Genomic DNA, 21,365 nt, shown 5'->3' on the forward strand with positions numbered 1-21,365 from the left:
AGGAGGACTTGAAACCATTTCCCACTTTTCAAGTGAGCACTCTAATCACTTGGATGAAAGGGCAACAACAGTTCATGTGATACTTGAAAGGAGCATGTAGCTTATGCTCCCTGTGGACGCCCACTCGGTGCTGGCACACATGAGCACTAATCCTAATGAGAATGCCTCTCTAAAGCTTTGGAGCACAGCAAATGCCAGCACCTCAGCAGCATCAGGGAAAGGACACAATGACTTAAAATCTTCTGCTGTGATTGGCTCACACAGAACCAGATTAAGTTGTACGCCATAAAGAGGGATTTATTCAGAGATAATTTAATTGCAATGAGAAGTTTGCAGATGTAAAGGATGGAGGAGTCACCCAGTATGGTTGATGGGCATTACCATGTAGCAAGGATTTCCTTTGTAAGCAAGGAGGTAAGGTCCTAATGCAATCTAACAACAGCCAACTACTTAAACCCAAAACTTGCCAACTTTAAATAAGGCTTTCGGAATTTTAAAGCTTTTACTTTCATAAATGGATGGTAAGAAACAGGCTTTCAACCTCTTGCCTTTGAATCCTGTCAATTCTTCTATGGTTTTTTTCTTTTGGCACTCATCCACTTTTATTTTCTCTCTCTTGTTCATAGCAGACTGTGTCATCCCACTCTGAATTGCAACAAAAATCCCCCATAGCCCATTAAGTTTCTACCTTCAAACAAGAAAAGTAGGGCTTGCTGACATCCACTTTCCAGCAAGACCTGTTTAGAAGGTCTAGGCTCAAGGAAAAGCACATTGTTTAGAAAATACATTTCTAAAAGTGTGCTTGTTTTTTTCCTCTTGAATGCTAGACAAAAGCATAGACTTGGAAAAAAAGATGTTGAGTTGAAAGTTAAATTTTTTTCAACATGGTAGGAAAGGGAAGTATTCATGTTATACAAATGAAATATGTTTTTTTAAAGAGTCAAATGAGTGAAATAATACATGTAACAACCAATATAATGCAAGCATGCAGAACCTTAGAAACAGCAACACACAAATACAGTTCTGACACTAAGGGGTTTCAACTCTTTAGTTGAAAGAATGTGTTATGAATGAGATTAACTCCAGTAAATAAATGTGATTAGTGGCAGTGACTTTCAGGTTTAGCTAGAAATATGTTTACATAGAATGTAGGCAGGCCAACTGCCCTGGGGAAAAGGAGGCTGAGGTGAGACCTCATAGCTGTCTACAGATGAGGGGCAGGTACCAATCTCTGCTCTCTGGTGACAAGTGACAGGACCCAAGGGAATGGCAGAAAATGGTGTCAGAGGAAGTTTAGGTTGGATATTATGCAAAGATTCTTCACCCAGAGAATGTTTGGGCACTGGAACAGGCTCTCCAGGGCAGTGGTCACAGCACCAGCCTGACAGAGTTCAAGAGTGATTGGACAACGGAGTCAGGCACAGGGTGTGACTCTTGCGGGTAGTCCTGTGCAGGGCCAGGCGTTGGTCTTCAGTGGTCTTTGTGGGTCCCTTCCAACTCAGGACATATTCTATGAACTGATGGATAATTCAAACCGGCAGGTGTTTCCAACAAAAGAGTTAAAACCTAAAACTAACATGCTCCTCTTAAGATCATTAGAGCTATTCTTCATTTACACAGGAAAAGCAAAAGGAGAATCAGGCTACAGCTTTGAAAGACAGGAAAATGGAAAGAAAATAAAGAGACAGCTTCTGAAAAATGTGAATGGGTCATTCTCTAAAAGCATTAGAGGCAAATAAACATAAAGTAAATCTCAACACATTTTCAATTACATGTTTTCAAGTTTCATGATTCATGAAATAACATAACTTGATGACTTATCCTGTGTCTCATATAAATGTTTTGAAGGTTATTTTGAAGGATTTGCAATAGTTCTGCTTAGCAGAACCTGTGATTAGCACACACTCCTGAGAGTGGAATAATTTTAGACTGCCTTGTGCACAGTTACCTGAAGGACATGGTAATCATCACCATCAGGCAGTTAGGCCTCTTTTATTCCTAATTATGCTTACGGCATTTTAGGGTTCTGTAGACTGACTGGGTTATCTGAATTTCATTTGTATAGCTGAGAAAGACAAAGCTTTTCATGAAAATTCACAGTCCCTCTGGCCTAGTGGGAATTAGTTTTCACGGTAGAAAGTCTACATACCTCTAGGAGATCTTCAAAATGAGGATTCCTGGAATAAGTTTTGCGTTTTGTTACCTGACTTAATTTTCAGCATATTTGGAGTATATCATTATTATATTCACTTAGAGAAGAAATATTGACGTCTTGAATTTTAATATCGATCTGGAAAACTTCCAGAGTTATGTAGTTTCCATTCCTGGCAGAGTTGTCACACTTTGGAGTCAGAACAGACAGATTTCTATCGGTGAAGGAAATAGATTGCCTTTACTCATGCTCTCCCATTTCAAAAACTCCCAGTTTAAATCCTGCTCTCATGGAAGTTGCATAAATTTTGCCTTTGACTTCAGTGGCATTACTGCTTCATCCAGTGCCTCATGTGGGAATGCAAAAGGTCAAGGTGTTGTCAATCTGCATGAATCAATGCATTTATTCTCCAGCTAAATTGTGTTGCTGTAGTGCAGCCTTCATCTGCTGGTCGTGTAACTTCCAGGGATTAAAACTGAACGTATTTTAGACACTGTCCCTTGCACAGTTAAATGTTCTTCCTTATGTTGTCTTTTAGACTCTGTGTATGCATAGGAGTGCATAGAAATGCATAAGGATATGCTGCTTTTTCTACATTTTCCAGAGGTCAGCCAGGCCTCAACCAGTTTGGAAACAGCTCTTCCAGGAGGAGAAGACCACTTATTTTCCTTGTTCCCCAAAGCAGTTGGAATTCTCACCAGAAGCACAAAAATCTGTTATCATTGTAGAACTCCAGGCTGCAGAACTCAGGAGGTCATGAGACCCCACTGAAATAAGTGCATGCAGAGAAGGGGCACTGTGTCTCAGTTACAGATGCTTTACTTCCTTTTGTTTCTAACATACACTGAGAGAGTTGGGCTTGAAACATTGCTTGATACTCAGTAGCACTTCACATCTGGAATGCTTTTCAGCTGTCCAGCCATTCATGACCCATAATATTTAAATTACAATGACTTGCAAGTCATGTATAGGTGTGACTGCAAAAGAAAACAAACAAGCAAACAACAACAACAACAAAAAACAACAGGGGAATGCAGTGATTAGAATGAGACAGAGAATAGGCTGTAAGAATATATTTTTTTCCTAAGAACAGGATGTTTGGATTTAATGTAAGAATTAAATCGTAATGCTGTGCCTTGGAGGCACAGTGTAGTCATGTTTCTCTATGTAGTCATAATATAGATTGACTTTCTGTTATACTTAAATTAACTGGGGGCTGCACCCAACAGAGATTCCCCAATGGCAAAAATTATCCCTTTCTACTGTTGAAGTAGCACAGTATTTTCCAAATATGTCTTTTTCTTTCAAAAGGGTCAACCACTTGTGAGAGGAGAAGGAGAAATACACTGAGCTCTCTGCTCATTAAGCTGACCTGCTCATGTGACTGACTCTCAGATGAACGATGTAAAGATGTCAGATGTGTTTATAAAGCTGCATTACAGACCAGTATCCCCAAAATGTTAGGGGGTGAGACCTGAGGAGGCTGCTGTGCATTCAGAGAAGCTGTATAATTCATTGGCCAAGTCGTCAGTGTTGCACCCTCCCTGTCACTTCTGTGCTTATGGAAGAGCTGTACAGCCTAAAGAGTACCAGCTTTCAGCAGATGACTGTAAAAGGCGAGTGAAAAGGGAGGTGTCACACCTGGGCCAAGGCTGTCTTTGGAAAACAAATGCAAATGCCACAAGCTAAATGTCCCTTCTGGTTTTGGCTATCTGCTTGGCAAGGGTGGAGTTTGAGCAGTTCTCAGTGAAAGAAGGCTGTGCATCCTTTTCAGTACAGCAACATCCTCTTGACCTAATAATTCCAGCAGTAAAAGAACGCCTGAATATGTCAGAAATTAATGGAGATACATTTTTCCAAATTGCTACCTCTTCCAAAAATTTATAATCCTACCATCTGTGATCTTCTTTTATAGTTGTTAAAAATCTATTACTTTGGAGCCAAAGTTAATAAAAGCCAGTACATTGTGGAACCTGAACATGCACAGGAACTGAGCTATTACAAACATCTGATCTGGTCTGATGGTCCTGTCACTTAAAAATGCAGTTTGTAGGGAATTCAGAAGTGGCTAAACAGCATGGGAGAAAGCCACTGGAGAAGGGCTGGCACCTACAGGATTAATTTTTTTTTGTATATATGGAAATCAGCATGCTTTAGACAGTGCAATAAATGGTACCATTGTGTGAGACTGGCAGCTCTGTCTCTTAGAGGTGGAGTTTTTGAAGAAGCTAAAATTTGGTGACACTGACCTGAAAACAACTGCCTTTTGTTGAAGTGCTGCTGTTCTTGATTTACCACAATATTGCAGCAGGAGCATAAAATAAATTATGAAATCAAGAGTACATGTAATATACTAAATCCAATTGTATGTAGTTATTAATTGATTATAACAATCAATTATTAATTGATTGTAATTATAATTGATGTAATCAAACAGTAATAATTAAGATAAGGAGTTGTCAATTATGTTTGAAGTCACACTGAAAAGAAATGCATTACTGGTGGTTTTGTGTTTTAAATTTCTGCCTGAGAATTTACTTTAAGCATCTATATTATATTATATATTATCTATATATTATATTATCTATATTATTATAGATCTATTATCTATATTATTATAGATCTATTATCTATATTATTATAGATGTATAATATACATCTATATTATATTATTTACTTTAAGCATCTATAATATATATTAAATATATAATATAGAAATTTTCTAAAGTACTTTTAGATTATTCCTCCCCCAAATATTTTTGTTAAACAATTTTTATTTTGTTAGTTTCTCCCTGCGTAATTGCTGCTTCACATATATGTATAAAAAAGAAAAATAATAAGGCACTTTCAGGGTTACTGTGCATTCAGCATGACGGAGATTTCTGAAAGAAACAGGAATTGTATCACTGATATATCAGCTGTGGTTTTGATCTTACACATACTGAGACTTTCTATTAAGATCTGGTAAAAGCTAAGAGTTTGAAGATTTTCATGAAGATGGCTGTTGTATTTCCAAAGCTAGACTGTAATTGGCAGTCACAAAACAATTAAGTTAAATTCTAAAACCAATGCTGGAAATATAGATAACTTAATTTTCCAAAATGGTAATTTTAATAGGTTTCAAAGACATCTGGGATTTGAAATTTAGCTTTCAATTGAAACTAAATCAAATAGCATTAAGTCTAGGAGAAGAAAGACTGTTATATCATGTATCTGTACATAATTTCCACAAAAAGTTAGACAATGGTGAGGCTAACTCCTTATAGCTTCAGGCCAGATGAAACCTGCATCCAGAAAAGGGACAAGGAACAGCAGAAACTCAAATTCAGGCAGAAAAGCAAAAAGCCTTTATACAGATGGAAGCCTTAAATTTCTGAAAAGACTGAATGCCTGCTTTTATAAGCCTGAGACATTTAAGAATTAAGTTTAGAACATAAAAATAAATCTAAAAATTTCACTTTTCTGTCAAGTCAGTCTCCTGCTCTATAAGGCATCCCCTGCTTAGTACAGTCTTCAGAGTCGTGCGTTCTCAAAAGTGAGAAAATGGCAGAATTTGGCTGATGCCATTTCTTAATACTGACCTATTCTGGAAGGTGCTCAATGAGTAAGGACCTCAGTAATGAGCTCAGTATTCACCCTGTCAGGATAAGAGAAACCTATGCTCTTTCCATTTTCTCCTATCCATTGTGAATCTCACAGCAAAGTGCAACAGGACAACAGCCAGGGTGGTTGAAAGCTGTAGTCACTGTCAGTAGTTGGCTAAGGAACACCTTGTCTCCTCCAACCCACAACAGGCATCTTTCTTGTCTCATCCATCTGGTGTGCCTTGTCATTTAGACCATGAATTCCTTGGCACAAGGATCCACATTTATGATAAATTTAATAAAATCTTCCACAATGCCACAGCCTTGTCATGGGAACTAAACATAGTTATTAATTAGACCATCCGTCTCTCAAGGATTTGGCTGATATTTTTTTCTTGCTGGGAAACCAATGGCACTCATTTACTATCTCTTTGAGGCAATCCTGTTTATTTACTTGATTGCTTACAAAGATTCCCAATTCTCAGAAAACAAGAGAAACATCAGGAGGCAGCTTCTATACTCAGGAACTCCTTCCTTGCTGTGGAAGGGTTGCAGAACAACCCAAGAATCTGAGAAGTTCTTGGCCATCCAAGTCTAAAAATTATTTACCAAATATAAAAATATCCAGACACTGTATCAGGCATCCCATAACCCTTTCTTTTGACAGCTGGGTTAGTCATACCATCTTCAGATGGCAAATCATGTCTTGGCTTTCTCTGAAAGCTACATCCATGCTGCTTCTCTCTTTTCTGCCCACCTTTAATACAGGCAGCATCACCACAGGATTTGGGTACGAGTTCATGGTAAGAGAGGACACCCAGACAATGCAATTCAGCAAAGGAAAAGTCACATAACTGCAACCTACAAAACAAGTTCAGACATCTGAGTATGTGACATTCTGTGGCTGAATGCTCACAAAGCCCATGAATTTTAAGACGTTATTTTCCTGAAGATAAATAAGGACTTTCTGCTTAAGTGCTTATGAATATGAGATTAAAATATAAAACTAGCAGTCTACAATTTTAGAGAATTTATAGAAGACAGAGATTCCCAGGTTCTGTCCACTCTTCAGGAGTGGGAGAAGGGAGAAGACTTCCCTACTAGGCCTTGACCTTCTACTGACCTATTTGCAGGACTGCTGCTGCCACACCAGGCCTGTATTCCTGCATTACAGACAATGCAGTGGTGGAGTTGCAGGTGTAGGATAGGAGATGGGGCATGTATTGGTCCTGGGGACCTCAAAGTTACAAACAACTGACCCAATGGTCAGATAAAGAAATGCAGAACTGCAGCTGGCAAAACAGAGGGGTAACAGGTCAAACCCAAGAATCCAACATATGTGAACCATGCCACATATAGTAAATTGGGATGTAATGTGAAAAGACAGACCAAGAGAGAGGAAGGTGTAAAAGTGCATTAGCAAACATAAAAATGAACCAAAGTAGTTCCTAAAGTGAGGAAGAATCCCCTTCAACATTACAGTGCTCCTGAGAAAGGATTTGGGATGCTCTACACTACAGCTCATTTTATACAAAATAACTACTTATTATTGCTAGATATAAATACAAAAATCATGCAGAGATGTACCATAGAAAGATATGAAAGTAAAACAAATTATCCCTAGCCTGATTTCTAAGATTTAAGAACAAAGCCTGTTGGATGAGCCTGAATCCTTGTAAACTCAATGCAAAACCTGTAACTTGTTAGTAGGGGTGATGATACTGTATTTAGTGGGCGACAGCTCTACAGGTTCTTTGGTTTCAAAGTAATGGAAAACTAATCTTAGGCAAGTTTTAACAGAAGCATTTCCACGTACTTGGGGGTGCCGCAGCAATTTTGGGCCCAGAGGTTAAGCAGTAACCAACTTCTGAGTTTTGGGCAGCACCAGCACAGCTTCCATGCAGGGGCTGTATCATATGACCTGGAGCAAATTGTGCTTGCACTGTGCATCCTGGACAATCTTAATCCTCACAAGTAAACCAGAAGCATCCCAAAATGATCCCCAGAGCATGTCCCACAGAAGAGATATGAAAAACCTGAAGAACTGTTATCCCCCACCTCTGAACTCCTCTCTCAGCCATCTCTTCTTTCAGTCCTGTGTCATCTGTCATTGTGATAGCTGTCCTGCAGCTCTTGGCCAGATGAAAGATTTTTTACATGCCTCATCAGTTCAGAGAAGTTGTTGTTGTGCTGCTGAATGCTGCTCTGGTTTGTTCTATGGTACTGTTGTTCTTTGGTTTGGCTGTGTAACACAGGAAGTTTTCTCCTTAAAACATCTCTGGATATTTGCATCCTTGTTAAACTCCTGGGAACAGAGAACATCTTTTCTGATGCTTGGACTATTCCTCATTTAATACAGCAAAAGCTTTTAAAGTATTAATAATGTTAATTATTATTAATAGCAAAGTTCTGTGGCTTAATGGAGGCTTTTAACAGTTTAAGAAAATAGCAAGGAGGGAAAAGACAAAAAAAATCTCTTTTTAAAAAATAAATAGACTACAAATCAAACTTTTTCAGTATCTATGCTGATTAACCTGACTTTAAGAGTCTAAGCCAAACAGGGTTTGACCATTTGGGTCAAACTTTAAATTTACAGGTCTAAATTAAAAGCTAAACAGGCATCTTTCTCCCATTATCCATAGTAAGAGTATAAAGACTTATTAGTCAGGATTAGTCAAGAATTGACGTTGGGGATTTTATTATTCTAATTAGGCACAGGAAAATTCCTATTCCTTTTTGTAATTAAAACAATACACATTCTACCACCTAATTATATTTGACATTTTCAAGGTGTTGGGCGCCAAAGTCTATAATTACAGTAATGCTGCTGCCTTAAGCAGAGCACTCCATAAATATTCATATATTAAATACCCAGTTACACTGTTTAGAAGACTTCAGAAACATTTGCCTTTTCCTTTTTAGAAATGTTAGACTTCTAGAAGTGACATTTTATATTTGTATTTTTTAAAAGATGGGAATAAAAATGTTCCTTTGGGATCTGACATACTGTATATAGCAAATTGACTACAGACCTGTTCATTAGTATTGTTAGCAGTTATGTCAGAGATTCATAATCCTTTAGAATTTTATCTTTTCTTTAGCAGAATGGATAATTACAGTCAGAAATAACATGGGAGTCCTCTACTGAAGTCATAAGACAGTAAATGCAATTTCCAAATTCCTTGATTAATAGTATATATATTAACCATATATAAATGTATACATGGTTAATATATATATTAACCATTAATATATAACTATTAAAAATTACTAGAATAGAATTACATTAATAATAGATTTTGGAATACATTTGTGTCCTGTTGTGAGGTGCTTTGCCCAGTGGGACATGAATCCTTACTAAGATATTAAGTATGACTTTCAAATAGTTAATAATAAAAGACATTGCAAATGTTTCAAGAGTTAAATGTAGAGCAGAATGGAAGTTGAGAGCTCAAATGCTGTGCAGAATTTTGATGTCCTAGCAAGAGCACCACAGAGACACTGCGAGCTCCCTGCACACCAGGACAGGGTGCACTGTGGCAGCCTTTGGGTCCAGAGGTCCCTTACCCCAATCAGCAGGGTCTCTGTGCAGGCAAGTGTTGACAGAAGGGCACCAGTTCCACAACAATCTGAATTATTCCCACAGTATGAAGAGTTCAGGGAAGTCTTATTTCATCCTGCACATCTATGTAATGACTGGAAACAGTCTAGCTCATTTTGACTAGTCATGTATGTTTGCATTATGGTCCATCAGGCTGCATCCAGCACAAAGTGAAGATTATAGATACTATATTTTTTATTATATATATGTGTGTGTGTGTGTAATATGTATTATGTAATGAATCCTGCTAAAGAACTGGACTTCTTCCTGTGATGGGCAAAAAGGCAAGGCTTAATTTAGTGATATTGTATGTAATTAATCCATCCATATATCTGTCAGATTATATAATAGTTATATATAATGTATTCACATAATACATGTTGCATACTGTGTATGTTATTTGCTGTTCATAATATGTATGTGTGGTAGTATGTGAGTGCAAATATGGATGTGTTTGGGTTATACATATATATAGATACACATATGCACACTGTTTACTGAAGCAAACTTCCTAGATGCCTGGTCTTACTTCTGTAATGCTCACAGCACTTAAGGATGCCAATCCACATTTCCTCCCTTTGTACACAATCACAGCCTCTATGCTATGTGACATTACAATGCAATCAACTTGAACACAGACAGAACCAGACAAGCTACATTCTTCCATTCACTACCCTCTTGAGATTTTGCTTGGGACACTTTGAAGACAAAAACTCACTGTTTTCAAATCAGCACATCAAAGATAAGCGGTTATTTTTATGCAAACAGTCATATTAAAAGATGTTTTGATTAAATGTAGCTAGAACCCTCCTTCTTTAATCATACAGAATTGTATTTGATGCACAAAACGCGTGAATTTTATAAGCTCAATACTTACAAATCAGAAAATTGCCTGTTAATGCAAGAAATCATTATTCCTCTGCCATGCAGAGTAGATTTCATTCTTTATTTTCCCCAAATACGTATGGATCCTATTTTACCTGTGCTTTTATATTGCAATGTAGAATGGGATGAATGACATTGGTTTTAAACAATCAGTTGTTTTTGTAAATGTGAACTGAGCGTTGCAAGAATAATATAAATATGCTCAAAATTATTTTAGGGCAATTACTGTTTCTCATAATCTCAGGTTCTGTTAACCATAGGTACCCTCATTGCAGTACAGACAGCAGGAAGGACTCTGCAGCTCAGTGGCAGAGCAGGAAAGTTGTTCTAGTATTGCGTTGTTTGTGGAGGACTCTGGAAGAGAACAAACAAAAAGTGTTTCTGAGTGTTTACTAATGAGGATGCAGACAAAAATCACATCCAGAGGCTGGTCACCTCTGAATGCCCTAACGCCCATCTTGGGGGCAGGGCTGCTCTCTTTGTTCAGTAGCTTTAAAATGCCTTTTTGCTGTATCTTCTCTTGAATTCCTTCCTTCCACAGAGATTTAGTGGTTGATCCTGTGCTTTAAGGAGTTCGTGGTGAGCATTTGGGCTCCCAGAAAGGCCAACTCTGCTCTTAATAAATTAGTGGAAGTAATTGCAAAGGGTTACATAATTAAATAGCTAGAGGATAAAAGAATTGTGAACCATAGTCACTAAGGTTCTAAATAGACTGAGTCTTGCCAAAGTTAATTGCTTTTTTGATAGAATTGCAAAATGGATGTGCATTATCACATATTTAGATTCTACGGAAGGACTGAATACTGGTTTTCATTAACAATCACTTTGAAACTTAATGCCAAATGGCTTTGATGTAAAGACTGTCATACATGACAGAGTTGCTAAAGGACCAAAAAGGGTGATTGAAGAGAACAGCAGAGAGCTGAGGCACCACATGGGAGACTGCAGTCCTGATATTTTCCTTACAAAAAAAAAAAAAAAAAAAAAAAATCTAAGTTTTTTCTCTAATGATTCCTAGATGAAAAAGGCTAAATTATATGTGCTAAAGATTGGACTGGTTGTTTTGACTAGCTTGGTAGACAGCAGGGTTATTGATACCAACTGAACAGTACTGTATCTCTAGAGAATTCATTATTTAGAGATAGTAAAATAGGCATTACAAGGAGCAGTTAGATATAAACAGCAAACATCAAAGAGATTTGTTAACAGACTGTGTTGTCTTTGCAAAAGCATTGCTATTCCATTTCCAAACAGTAATTTGTTGCTTTCTTCTCTTCTAGTTGCCCATATTGGCATCCTCTGTTGTTAGCCTTTATTTTCTTGAACTCACTGATGTCTTCAAGCCAGTTCACTCTGGATTTAATTGCTATGACAAGAGTCTGAGTATGCCATACATTGAGCCTACACAAGAGTCTGTTCCCTTCTTGATGTTGCTTAGTCTGGTTTTTGCTGGACCATCAATTACGGTAAGTTTGAGTGCTGCTGTCACTTAATAAATATTTTGAACAGAGTTTCAGTTGATATGAAGAGAACAGTTCCTTTGGTTTCAGTTAGGTTTAGAGTGTCATCCAGGCTGGTTTCCTTAGAATTTAAAATTCATATTTCATTCTTCCTTCTAACAAAAGGAGATAATACTCCTTAGCACATTACCTGTAGCACTTCATCTACTCTCCCTGTCTTGATGGTGTCTTTCTTTAATGTTAAGAAACAGCATCTACAGTTGGATGAGAATAATTTGAATCATTCTGTTACGCTGTACAAATATTTGAACTTGTACAGACAGGGCACCTCCATACTCTCAGATACATCAAAAATGCAAGATTTTTTTTTTAATGCAAGTCTTTCACAGCCATGAACTTGCCACTTTTGTTAGAACTAGCTTTATTTGGAGAGAAGGTACATCAGTCTTGTCAGTGAACTCAATTACATTTTCCTAAATAGCACTGAAACACCTCTAAATTACAAGTTAGTCATTGAGAGAAGGCAAAAGTGGGCTGGTTTAATCATTCACCCAAAGGGAGTAGATGATTTCAACAGAACAGAAATATCCTGTCAGAATGAGCAGTTGGGTCACTATTTTACAGAAAAGAAAAGTAGAAATTGATATATACAGATATAATATATAGATATATAGATATAGGAGAGAATTAATTTTTTCTGATTTTAGCAGTTCAGATAGGAGTGTTATTTCCACACCACTCTCTCTTCATTTGCCAGGCAAATTTGCCATTTGTCTGGCCAAATGGAGAGAAAAATTCACGTTGAGTGGATGATTTTACGCACTTAAAAGACATGATCAACCTTGTGAAATTATCTTTTCTCCCCCTGACAGCAATGACTACACATCTGTTAGGCACTTCTTGAAGGCTAGCTGCAAATATACTTCTGCTTCCAGATGCTCTTAATTCCCTTAATTTCAACCAGTTAATTTTATAATACTATACAATTTACAGTTACAAAATCTGTAAGATGTGATGCTTGTTTAAAAATTATCAAGGGCTGTTCTCTCTTTGCTTTCCAGAATGTTTTTTCTTTATTTCTCTTTTTATTTTTTTTTAACTGAACCGTTCTTACTGCATTTGGGTTTTGTGGCTGTAGAAACCATTTTTGAAGGATTTTGCACAAGCATCAGGCTAAAAATTATACATTTAGGAACTAAGCTAAGATTCTCAGTGATCCTGGTGCAAATGATTGTTGCAAACACCAAATACTGTGATAATGCAAGACTTCAGTATTGGGGTTTGGCTGGGTTTCTTAAGTGTTTCTGCTGACAAAAGACTGGACTTCTTGAAACAGCTATAGAAGGAACCTATTTAGGCCCACTTGGGCTGTGGTAGGTGGTAAAATCTGGCTTTTATTTCAGAGTTTATATTAAGCCTAGATAACATCAAACACCTAAAGTCAGGATAAAAGATGCTTCTTTTGTTATATACTATTTGTTAAGGGCTTTGATTATAACTCAGTTATTTCATCATTGCATGAAATTTTGCAATAGAAAATGTTATTCTTGCCTGAATAATTTTATCAGTAGTACCGAAAATTAATCAGAAGCATGCTATGTGAGGAACTCAACCCCATACTTGAGTATGTCCATAAAAAAGAAAGTTTGATAAAGAAAGTAAATCCCAGAGCTTCAAAGTACAGCTGGCTAAAAGCTGCAAGCCTCAGGAAGGTGTAGTTCATTTGTATTTGTATGACCATGAATGTGATGCCTGTTTTAGTCTGAGGCTGGGCAGTGACAGTGCAAAATACACAACCTCCTTCAGTGAAAGTGCTGAAGGCATTGTCTCATTATTATTTAGTACCACTGTGGAAGTAAGGAACTAGGGGACATTTTTGTCCAAACCTTCCCTTTTTCTTTGGAAAAAAAGGCCCTTGAAACTCAGTGTAAAAAGATTATAATTGTGCCATCGTTATTTTGTAGAGTTTAGCATTTTGTAAGTTAGTTTTCATAGATGTTTCAATTGATTATCCACTTAATCAAATTTTAATCCACTTGATTAAAACCTGTAAAAGATAGAAAAGAAAGCATGAGCTATGTGAGGAATTAAGGGTCTCCAGTAAAGTTGTGTATCCTGGCCTCAGTCCAGTCTTCAGGGACTTACTGCAATATGAGGCAGAAGGTCATCATCATTCAATTAAATACAGGTGTGATTAAGCCACATTTTAAATACTACCAAAGAGTATATGTAAAGAGAAAAAAAAAAGAGTGTGCATGGGTAAGAAGACAAGCAAATTCTAGTGTCAATCCCTCTTTCAAACCTTATATAAATATTAGAATAGGATCCTTTTCTATGTTATTTTTGTTAGTATATTAATTTTCCCAAGATTGGGGAGCATATATAAATCTATTCACTTTAGAGTATTTTTTATTAAAAAAAAAAAAAAAACAAAACAAGACAAAACAAAACAAAACAAAACAAAAAAAAAAAAAAAAAAAAAAAAACTAACATTTTATGACTTATTTTCCCAAGCCTTCATTACACAAGGATCTGTTTGGCTTTGGGGGTTTGCATTTTGGTTTTTTTCTTTGGGCTTTTTTTCTCATAATTAGTTAAGTAGCAAATGCATTTAACCAGGTCTGTTCTGTAGCCCTGAAGAGTTACAGAAAATAACTGCCTGTATTATTGACATATGTCTTATTGCTTGTGGCATAGATCAAATTTTGTGTATGTATTCAAAAACTTCAGTAGACTTCAGTGTGGAACACCTAGACTTGAAGAAATTATCAAGATAGATACTTTATGTCTGGAATATAGATACACCTGAATTACAGCATGATTTCGATTTGCTTCAAAGAACTCTGATCCTCTGATAGATTTCTCTCTAGTTACTCATTCAGAAATGTTAGGACCAGTTACTCAGTCATATCTGTCAAGGTTGAAAGTCTTACTAAAAACCTGCTTAGAGGCACCAATGTCCTTTCCATCAGAGATCACTAGGACATTAGATCACAGTGATTTGGGAAATCAGTTCTCAAGAAGAGAAATTCACTGCTGGCGGTTTCATTCCTACTGCTTGCTCTACTCTGGGAGTTTTTTCCTGTGGAAATGCCAGCCTCTGAATTTTCCTTGACATAGGCTTTGTTGTTTTTTGCTCTATCACACAAGCTAATCCATCTGTCTGGTGTTTTCCCTGTACCAGACATTCCCTAGAACTTGGCTAAAAAATGTTAGATTTTTTCTGAGTTCTAAGTTTTGAATACTACTGATTTCTCTGGGAAACTTCAGCAATAAATTGATCAAACGTAGACAGATAATAGTGGCCACAGTTCTCAGCTAATTAGAATTCCTTAAAAAACCCTTCCCAGTGGCTTTTCCATGTCATAAGAGAACCTTCATTACTTTGGTCTTCTAGATCAAGAAATTTCAATTTATTAAAAGTTTAGCTAATAAAAAGTTAGACCAAGCTTTTCCACTTTACCTCCCTTTTCCTAGGGTGGAGGTGTTAGTATAGACAAACACCACTGGTAATTACAGATTCAGCATAATTCAGATGCTTTGGCATCTTGTTGCATTATTAGCTTTGTGCATTGCATGGATTACTTTTCAGTGCACCTGTGGATAGGCAAAGTGAATCTTCTTTTGCTGGTGAGAACTGCCTCATTAATTGCAATATTTCAATCCAGGCCTTACTCTGAACTCTGTACAAACCATGTGTAGAATTCCAAATAGTTGCACTATTGAACAAGGAAAACAATAAAATCTGAGACTGCAAATGTATAAATGTGTCTGGATTTTCCAGCAAGTGACACCATTTTTTTATTTATATTCTTCCTTTTACAGACTCTTGTCTAGGGTTTTCATCATAATCTGTTTTGCTTGCTGTGTTGTGTGGGACCATAAGGACGGAACTTTTTCTGCTGCTGTGGATCTGGTTAAAACCCAAGCCAAATTAAACAAATACAGAAGAACAGGCTGCCACATAATTAGAAGCTGCTCAGGATTGCTAGGCCTGTGGCCAAGACTGAATGTTGAAATCACTTCAGGAGCACTAAGATATTGCAGTGCCTCTGGATTATTTTAGAGGCACTATTTTATAATTACTGGTTTTTTATTGTAGAAGCATTAAGTTTCAGCTGTAGATCAAGGCCTGGATACCACTGAGCACTGTATACTGTATGCCATTTGCATTTAATTTCTGGGCCATCTTCTTGCCTGCCCTCATTTAGGCTAAGTTGCATTACTTTGTGTTTACATATTGATATAGATCTTATAAAGTTGAGTGCATGTCAGTGGATGACATTGGTTGTGTTACAGTTATATTACAGCCCTTTAAATTCAATCAGGATCTTCTGAGTAAGTGCTACATTCAATTTAATGGCTCCTTTGTCATTGCAGATAATGATAGGAGAAGGAATTCTCTACTGTTGCCTGTCCAAAAGAAGAAATGGGATTGGAACAGAGGCCAATATTAATGCAGGAGGATGCAACTTCAATTCTTTTCTTAGAAGAGCTGTCAGATTTGTTGGTGGGTTTCAACTGTTACTTAAAAAAAGAGCTTTCCATATACATTCAGTTTTCACCATGCAGGTTTTCTTCTCTGAAACAGCCTTTCAGAACAGTGCAGAGCTGTCACTATCATAGATCTGCTTCTAGAAAATGTGAGAAGAAACTCAGACTGCAACAGAGCAGCCCCATACTCAGTAATGCAGCATCTACACTCCATTTTCCCTTTCCTCTCCCATACTAAATCCTGTCAGTATTTCTAAAAGAGTCATTTGTTTTTCCTTCCCTGCCCACCTTGAGCTGGCTGCTTTTTAATTATTTCAGTGTATAGCTTCCCCTGCCTGTCTTCAGTGCATCATAAGGATTCAACCCACCTGTCACAGTATTCAGCATGACAGTGAAAACTTGACAGAAACTCTCAGTAGGTTTGACATTCTTTTTCTGGAATGTGTTTATCTGCCTTTCAAAAAGGGCTAGAATCTGGCAACTTAAGTGACAAGAGGAACATGTTGAATTCTTTCGTTTTACTTTGTTTTATTTGTCATTTATGAAAAACTCTACTTTGAAAGGCAACTGCACCTTGATGATCCCATTCTTGTAGTTAATATCTTCTCCCAAAGACTGGCTAAAGGAAAAATTTCCTCTGATTCAGAAATCTTTCATTAGACAAGGCAGCCTAGGCAAAGACAACTAGCAGGATAGCAGACTGAAAACCTGGTAGCACAACCATTCCCAGGGTTTTGGTAGTCTGGCAAACAGGGAGGTAGTGACAAGCAGGGTTATGCCATCTGTGACCAGTAATGCTTCATAAGAGCAGCAGTGAGAAGAAAGCAAGAGGCTTCGTAGATTACACCATTAGCAATGAGGACTGTAAACGTACCCTGAGTCCACTTCTTCTCCTATTTGGTATTCCATCACCAAAAACACAAGCTCAAAGACACATGAATTTCATCCCCAATTCCCACTCTGAATATGAAGGTTTTTCAGATTTTAATGGCTTTAACATTCTTTCAATTTTAGGATCAAAAACAAATTTATGAATAAAAGTTGGGAATTATAGGTAAATCCTTAGGAGAAGAGGAGTTGGAAATGTTCAGTAAAGCAATTGCTTTACTTCAGTTGCCTTGAATTTGACATTATTAATCAGTCTGAACCATTGATCCCTAATGAAATAGACTTAAATATTTGGATTAGTGACAAGAACACAATACCCAAGAAACATCAGATGTATGAAGGTAGCCAAAGTTATCACCAGCTGGTGATTCTGTGCTGACAAAAAGAGAACAGGTCTTCAGACCAGTGATCTAATGGGCAGTTGTCCACACTACTAAAAGCCTGTCTTCTGGTGGGAAACTCCAAGGACTGAATAAGCACATGTGCTCTCCTCAAGGTTGGCTACTCTTCAGCCAATTCAGAAAGCTTCTTTCTAAACTGAAGCAGCTCCAGTGTAGCTATCTTTTGTGAAAAGATGTTGGAGGACATCAAACCATTAAAACAAAATTCTCAGTATCAACAGGAAGAAAACAAGCATAAACCATCTTAATTTTTATATTAAAGAATTCAGCTTTGCAATAAGCTTTTGTTCTGAATTTAAATTCTCTTATTCTGCATTTAAATTCTCTCAAGTCCAATAACAAAAGCCATCAGAGCTCTGTTGAATGTAGTTTGCACAATTAATCAGCCTAATTAATGCATATAATAAAATTAACAAGCTCTATTGATTTCTTTCCTAGGTGTTCATGTGTTTGGTCTTTGTGCAACTGCTCTTGTTACTGACATTATACAGCTATCAACAGGATATCAGGCACCATATTTCCTGACTGTTTGCAAGCCTAACTATACATCCTTAAACGTATCTTGCTCAGAGAATTCATATGTTGTGGAAGATATTTGCTCAGGAGCTGATCTCAGTATTATCAATGCTGGAAGGTTGGTTCTATTCTTCATTGTTCTTTCATTCTTCATTTGAAGTATTCAAGTTATTTTTGATTTTCGGTACCAATTTCAAGATTTTTTTTTCTCCTAGTTAAAGTCTGAATGAGTTAAAGGTGAATGCATAAATTTCTTTTTAGTGATGTTCAGTTTTCTCTATAGAGATATTAGTCTAGCAGTGGGCTTTGGAAGACTTTGTCAGGTTCCAAAGCACAGTTGTTGGCAGCTGTTCTGCCCCCTCAAAGGAGGCAATTTCCTACTCAGTTGTTACTGTGTAGAGCTTTACTGCTTTTCCAAGTGGTCTGTGGCTAAGTTCCCTGTAACAGGCAGGGGAAGAAGTCTCCCAAGTGCTTGGTCTGAGACCTCTGTATAACGTACATTACAGTTCAGGCGTTTGGGAGTTGTTGGACAAGTTTATTTTCTGTTTCTCTAAATATTTTTTTTTATATTAACAGCATTGAAAAAATCTTTTTTAGAGGAAATACCACAATAGTACAAAGCTGTGTGTTCCCAAATCTGTCTTCTTGCATGGTATTTCTAACTGTTTTTTTGTCTCTTTCCCCATAACCATTTGCTGTTACTGGGATATTGCCAGTGAAGCCTGATGCTTGCAAAGCAGTGTCTTGCAACTGCATGGTGTTCCAGGGAAATCAGGACATGATTACACAGGAGCAGGCAGAAAAAATTTCATAAATACATCTCATTCATTTCATTACCTCAAATATGATGTCTGCTGCTTTGAATTGACTGCCTGTAGCTATTCCAAAACCACCAATCACTCCTAAGTTTAAATACCATCACCTCTAATAAAACAGTTAAATTAGTTGTAACACATTAAGACTAAGCAATCAGGTTTTGGGTGTTTCTGTTTCCCTAGAAAAACAACCATATACTGATATTTTGAAGTTATTCCCATCACAGAGGATACATTTGGCAATCTATAACATTCTGGCACCATCCACAATTTCTCCTTAATTCAATTTTATTGCATTTTTCCTTTATTATGTTATTTCGTTATGCCAGTCTCAACTTTACCACAGCAAACAGAACTTCAGTAGCACTAGCTACTTCCTTCAGTCCCCTATCTAGAAACTATGGTATAACTTCTACAGTACAGGAGGTTAATTTGACTTCAATAATTTCCATTGGGAAGGAACTTGTTCTGAGTTTGCTGATGGCCTTCATTTTTTATTTGTACTTCCCAGAAACCTTGGCTCCAGAAATTTGCCTCTGGACTCCTGTATGAAAAGTATAGAGAGGAGCACATAATTATCCAACTGATTACATCAAATAATTTTTCTGCAACATCCCCAAATATCCAGTGGTTCTTATTGTCCATCGTTTCCTCTATTATCTTCAAAGAGTCTTTTCAGGCACTTTTGTTCAGCTGTCCAGTGAGGTGTCTGTCCTCTGTCATCTCTGATGTTCTGACTCAGTATGATTCTCTCTCTCAGTAGGACTCTCTCACTGTTGTTCCCCCCCTACACATTCTCATTCATGAGCATTTAGAATTATACACGGTCACCGGAGTTCAGGACATGTTTTCTTTGAGACCTTTGTTCACCTTTTCAATACAGAGCCATACAAAAAGGCTGCATATTTTTAGCTGGAGTTACTTTCATTTTCGATTAAAAGATAACAAATAGAGAAACAAAAGCAGTGACACCATTAGAGAGTACAGAGAGTGAATTTAGTCTGTGTTTGCCCTGAAAGCATGTGAATAGAAAATAAAGAGAAAATTGACTGCCATTGTGACACAACTTACATTCTATAAAAATGCCATCAAATTAAGGTTAAGTGGTAGAAAAGTTCATAGACTCAAATATACACATTAGCTCCACAGAGGCTCTAAGTAGATTTATGCTTCATTAAAACCTGCACAGAGTAAAGGAGCTGATTAACTACTATAAACATTCACCTGTCTTCAATTCCCCTGTCTTCAACCCAGAGTTTGTTCCGCAGGAATACTATTTGTGAAAGGTTTGTTCAGGGAGGTTAAAAATAAAATAAGATTAAGAATTTAAGTCTGTCTTTAGAAATGCAAAAGGAACCATGCAGATTTCATCTTGGTCAAAGCCATGAACCTTCTGGCGCCATAGGCTCAAATTCAGGTCAGCAGTGTGGCATTCACACTGAACTACATGCACATTTTAACTGCCAATTAATTATGTAGAACAGACAAGGTGAAATGAGTAGGAAAGAAAGTTAGAAAGCAGACGCTGCTGCTTTGCAGAACAAATGTCTGTCTAAAGTTAAAGGACTGTGTTTTAAACTAGCTGTTTTAAACTAGCTCACTCAGGTGTTGCTAGGAAATTGGCTGTATGTGAAGCCCAGTTAGGGTGGCAAGACCCATCTGTGAAGCCAAATTATAGTTTAAGTATTTTTCCCAAGCTGAGCTTTCTCAGCTGAATGTTGCTGTTGTGACTGTGAGGTAGATGTACTCTTCACCAAGACATGCAGCATGTTACATTACATATCTATACCACTGTAAACAGAGAAATCCTCAGTGTATCTGACTCATTCCCAGAGCTCACAGGTCATAGATTTTTTTAGAGCTTCTGTGATCTAAATGTCCACTGTAGAACAGGTATTACTGAATTCAAACCCAGCTTTTTTTCTCTCTACTATGTAAAAGCCTCTTTCGCATTCACATCACTTTCTTTAGTTGTCTTTAGAGAATTGAAATGGGTCTAGAAGAATAATAATACTAAAATGTTAGAAAGCCTCATGTGATGGTTCTTATGTTGCTCCTACTTGCACAAAACCTCCTTTTCTTGTCAAAGAAGTAGAAACTAAGCTGTCACTTAAATTTCATATCTGAAATTTGTAAGTCAAGACCCAGTCCACACCATTCAAGTCTCCAGGTTTAGAATGGGAGCAGAAGGCCCCCAGCAATTTCAAGAGCAGATCTGATACCGCCTACTGTCTCTGTGATTGGACATGTTTTCCTTTATTCTCTTTCTCTGGCCCAGTAATTAATAAGAAGCGGCCCATTAATTCTTAAAATACTTCCCCCATGTTGTTGTGCTCCATTACCTTCTGTCATGATGTAAAGTGCTGATTTTTTTTTTTTTAACCTATAGACATAGCAAATAAAGATGTAGTTTGCCTGTCTCTGAGAAAAATGTCACATGATGACAAATGTTTCTGATGCATCACATATTGCTTAGGAAGTATAAGATAGCTGTACCACCCAGTGTTTTTTTCAGTGAGCACTAGCACTGTGCATTTGAACTGAGAAGTATAATTTTAGTGTCCTTCCT

At 37.2% G+C, this 21,365-nt stretch overlaps 1 protein-coding gene across 1 annotated transcript in view; it reads left to right on the plus strand.

Moving 5' to 3' along the window:
* Window positions 1–345: 345 nt before the first annotated feature.
* PLPPR4 (phospholipid phosphatase related 4) overlaps window positions 346–21,365 on the plus strand; it is a 29,322-nt gene continuing 8,302 nt past the window's right edge. The window contains exons 1-4 of the mRNA XM_066324555.1: window positions 346–414; window positions 11,503–11,688; window positions 16,063–16,192; window positions 17,904–18,099. Of these exons, the coding sequence (XP_066180652.1) occupies window positions 346–414; window positions 11,503–11,688; window positions 16,063–16,192; window positions 17,904–18,099 (581 nt within the window). The remainder of the gene's footprint in view (window positions 415–11,502; window positions 11,689–16,062; window positions 16,193–17,903; window positions 18,100–21,365) is intronic.

Source organism: Sylvia atricapilla, chromosome 9 (assembly GCF_009819655.1).
Source record: "Sylvia atricapilla isolate bSylAtr1 chromosome 9, bSylAtr1.pri, whole genome shotgun sequence".
NCBI classification, from domain to species: Eukaryota; Metazoa; Chordata; class Aves; order Passeriformes; family Sylviidae; genus Sylvia; species Sylvia atricapilla.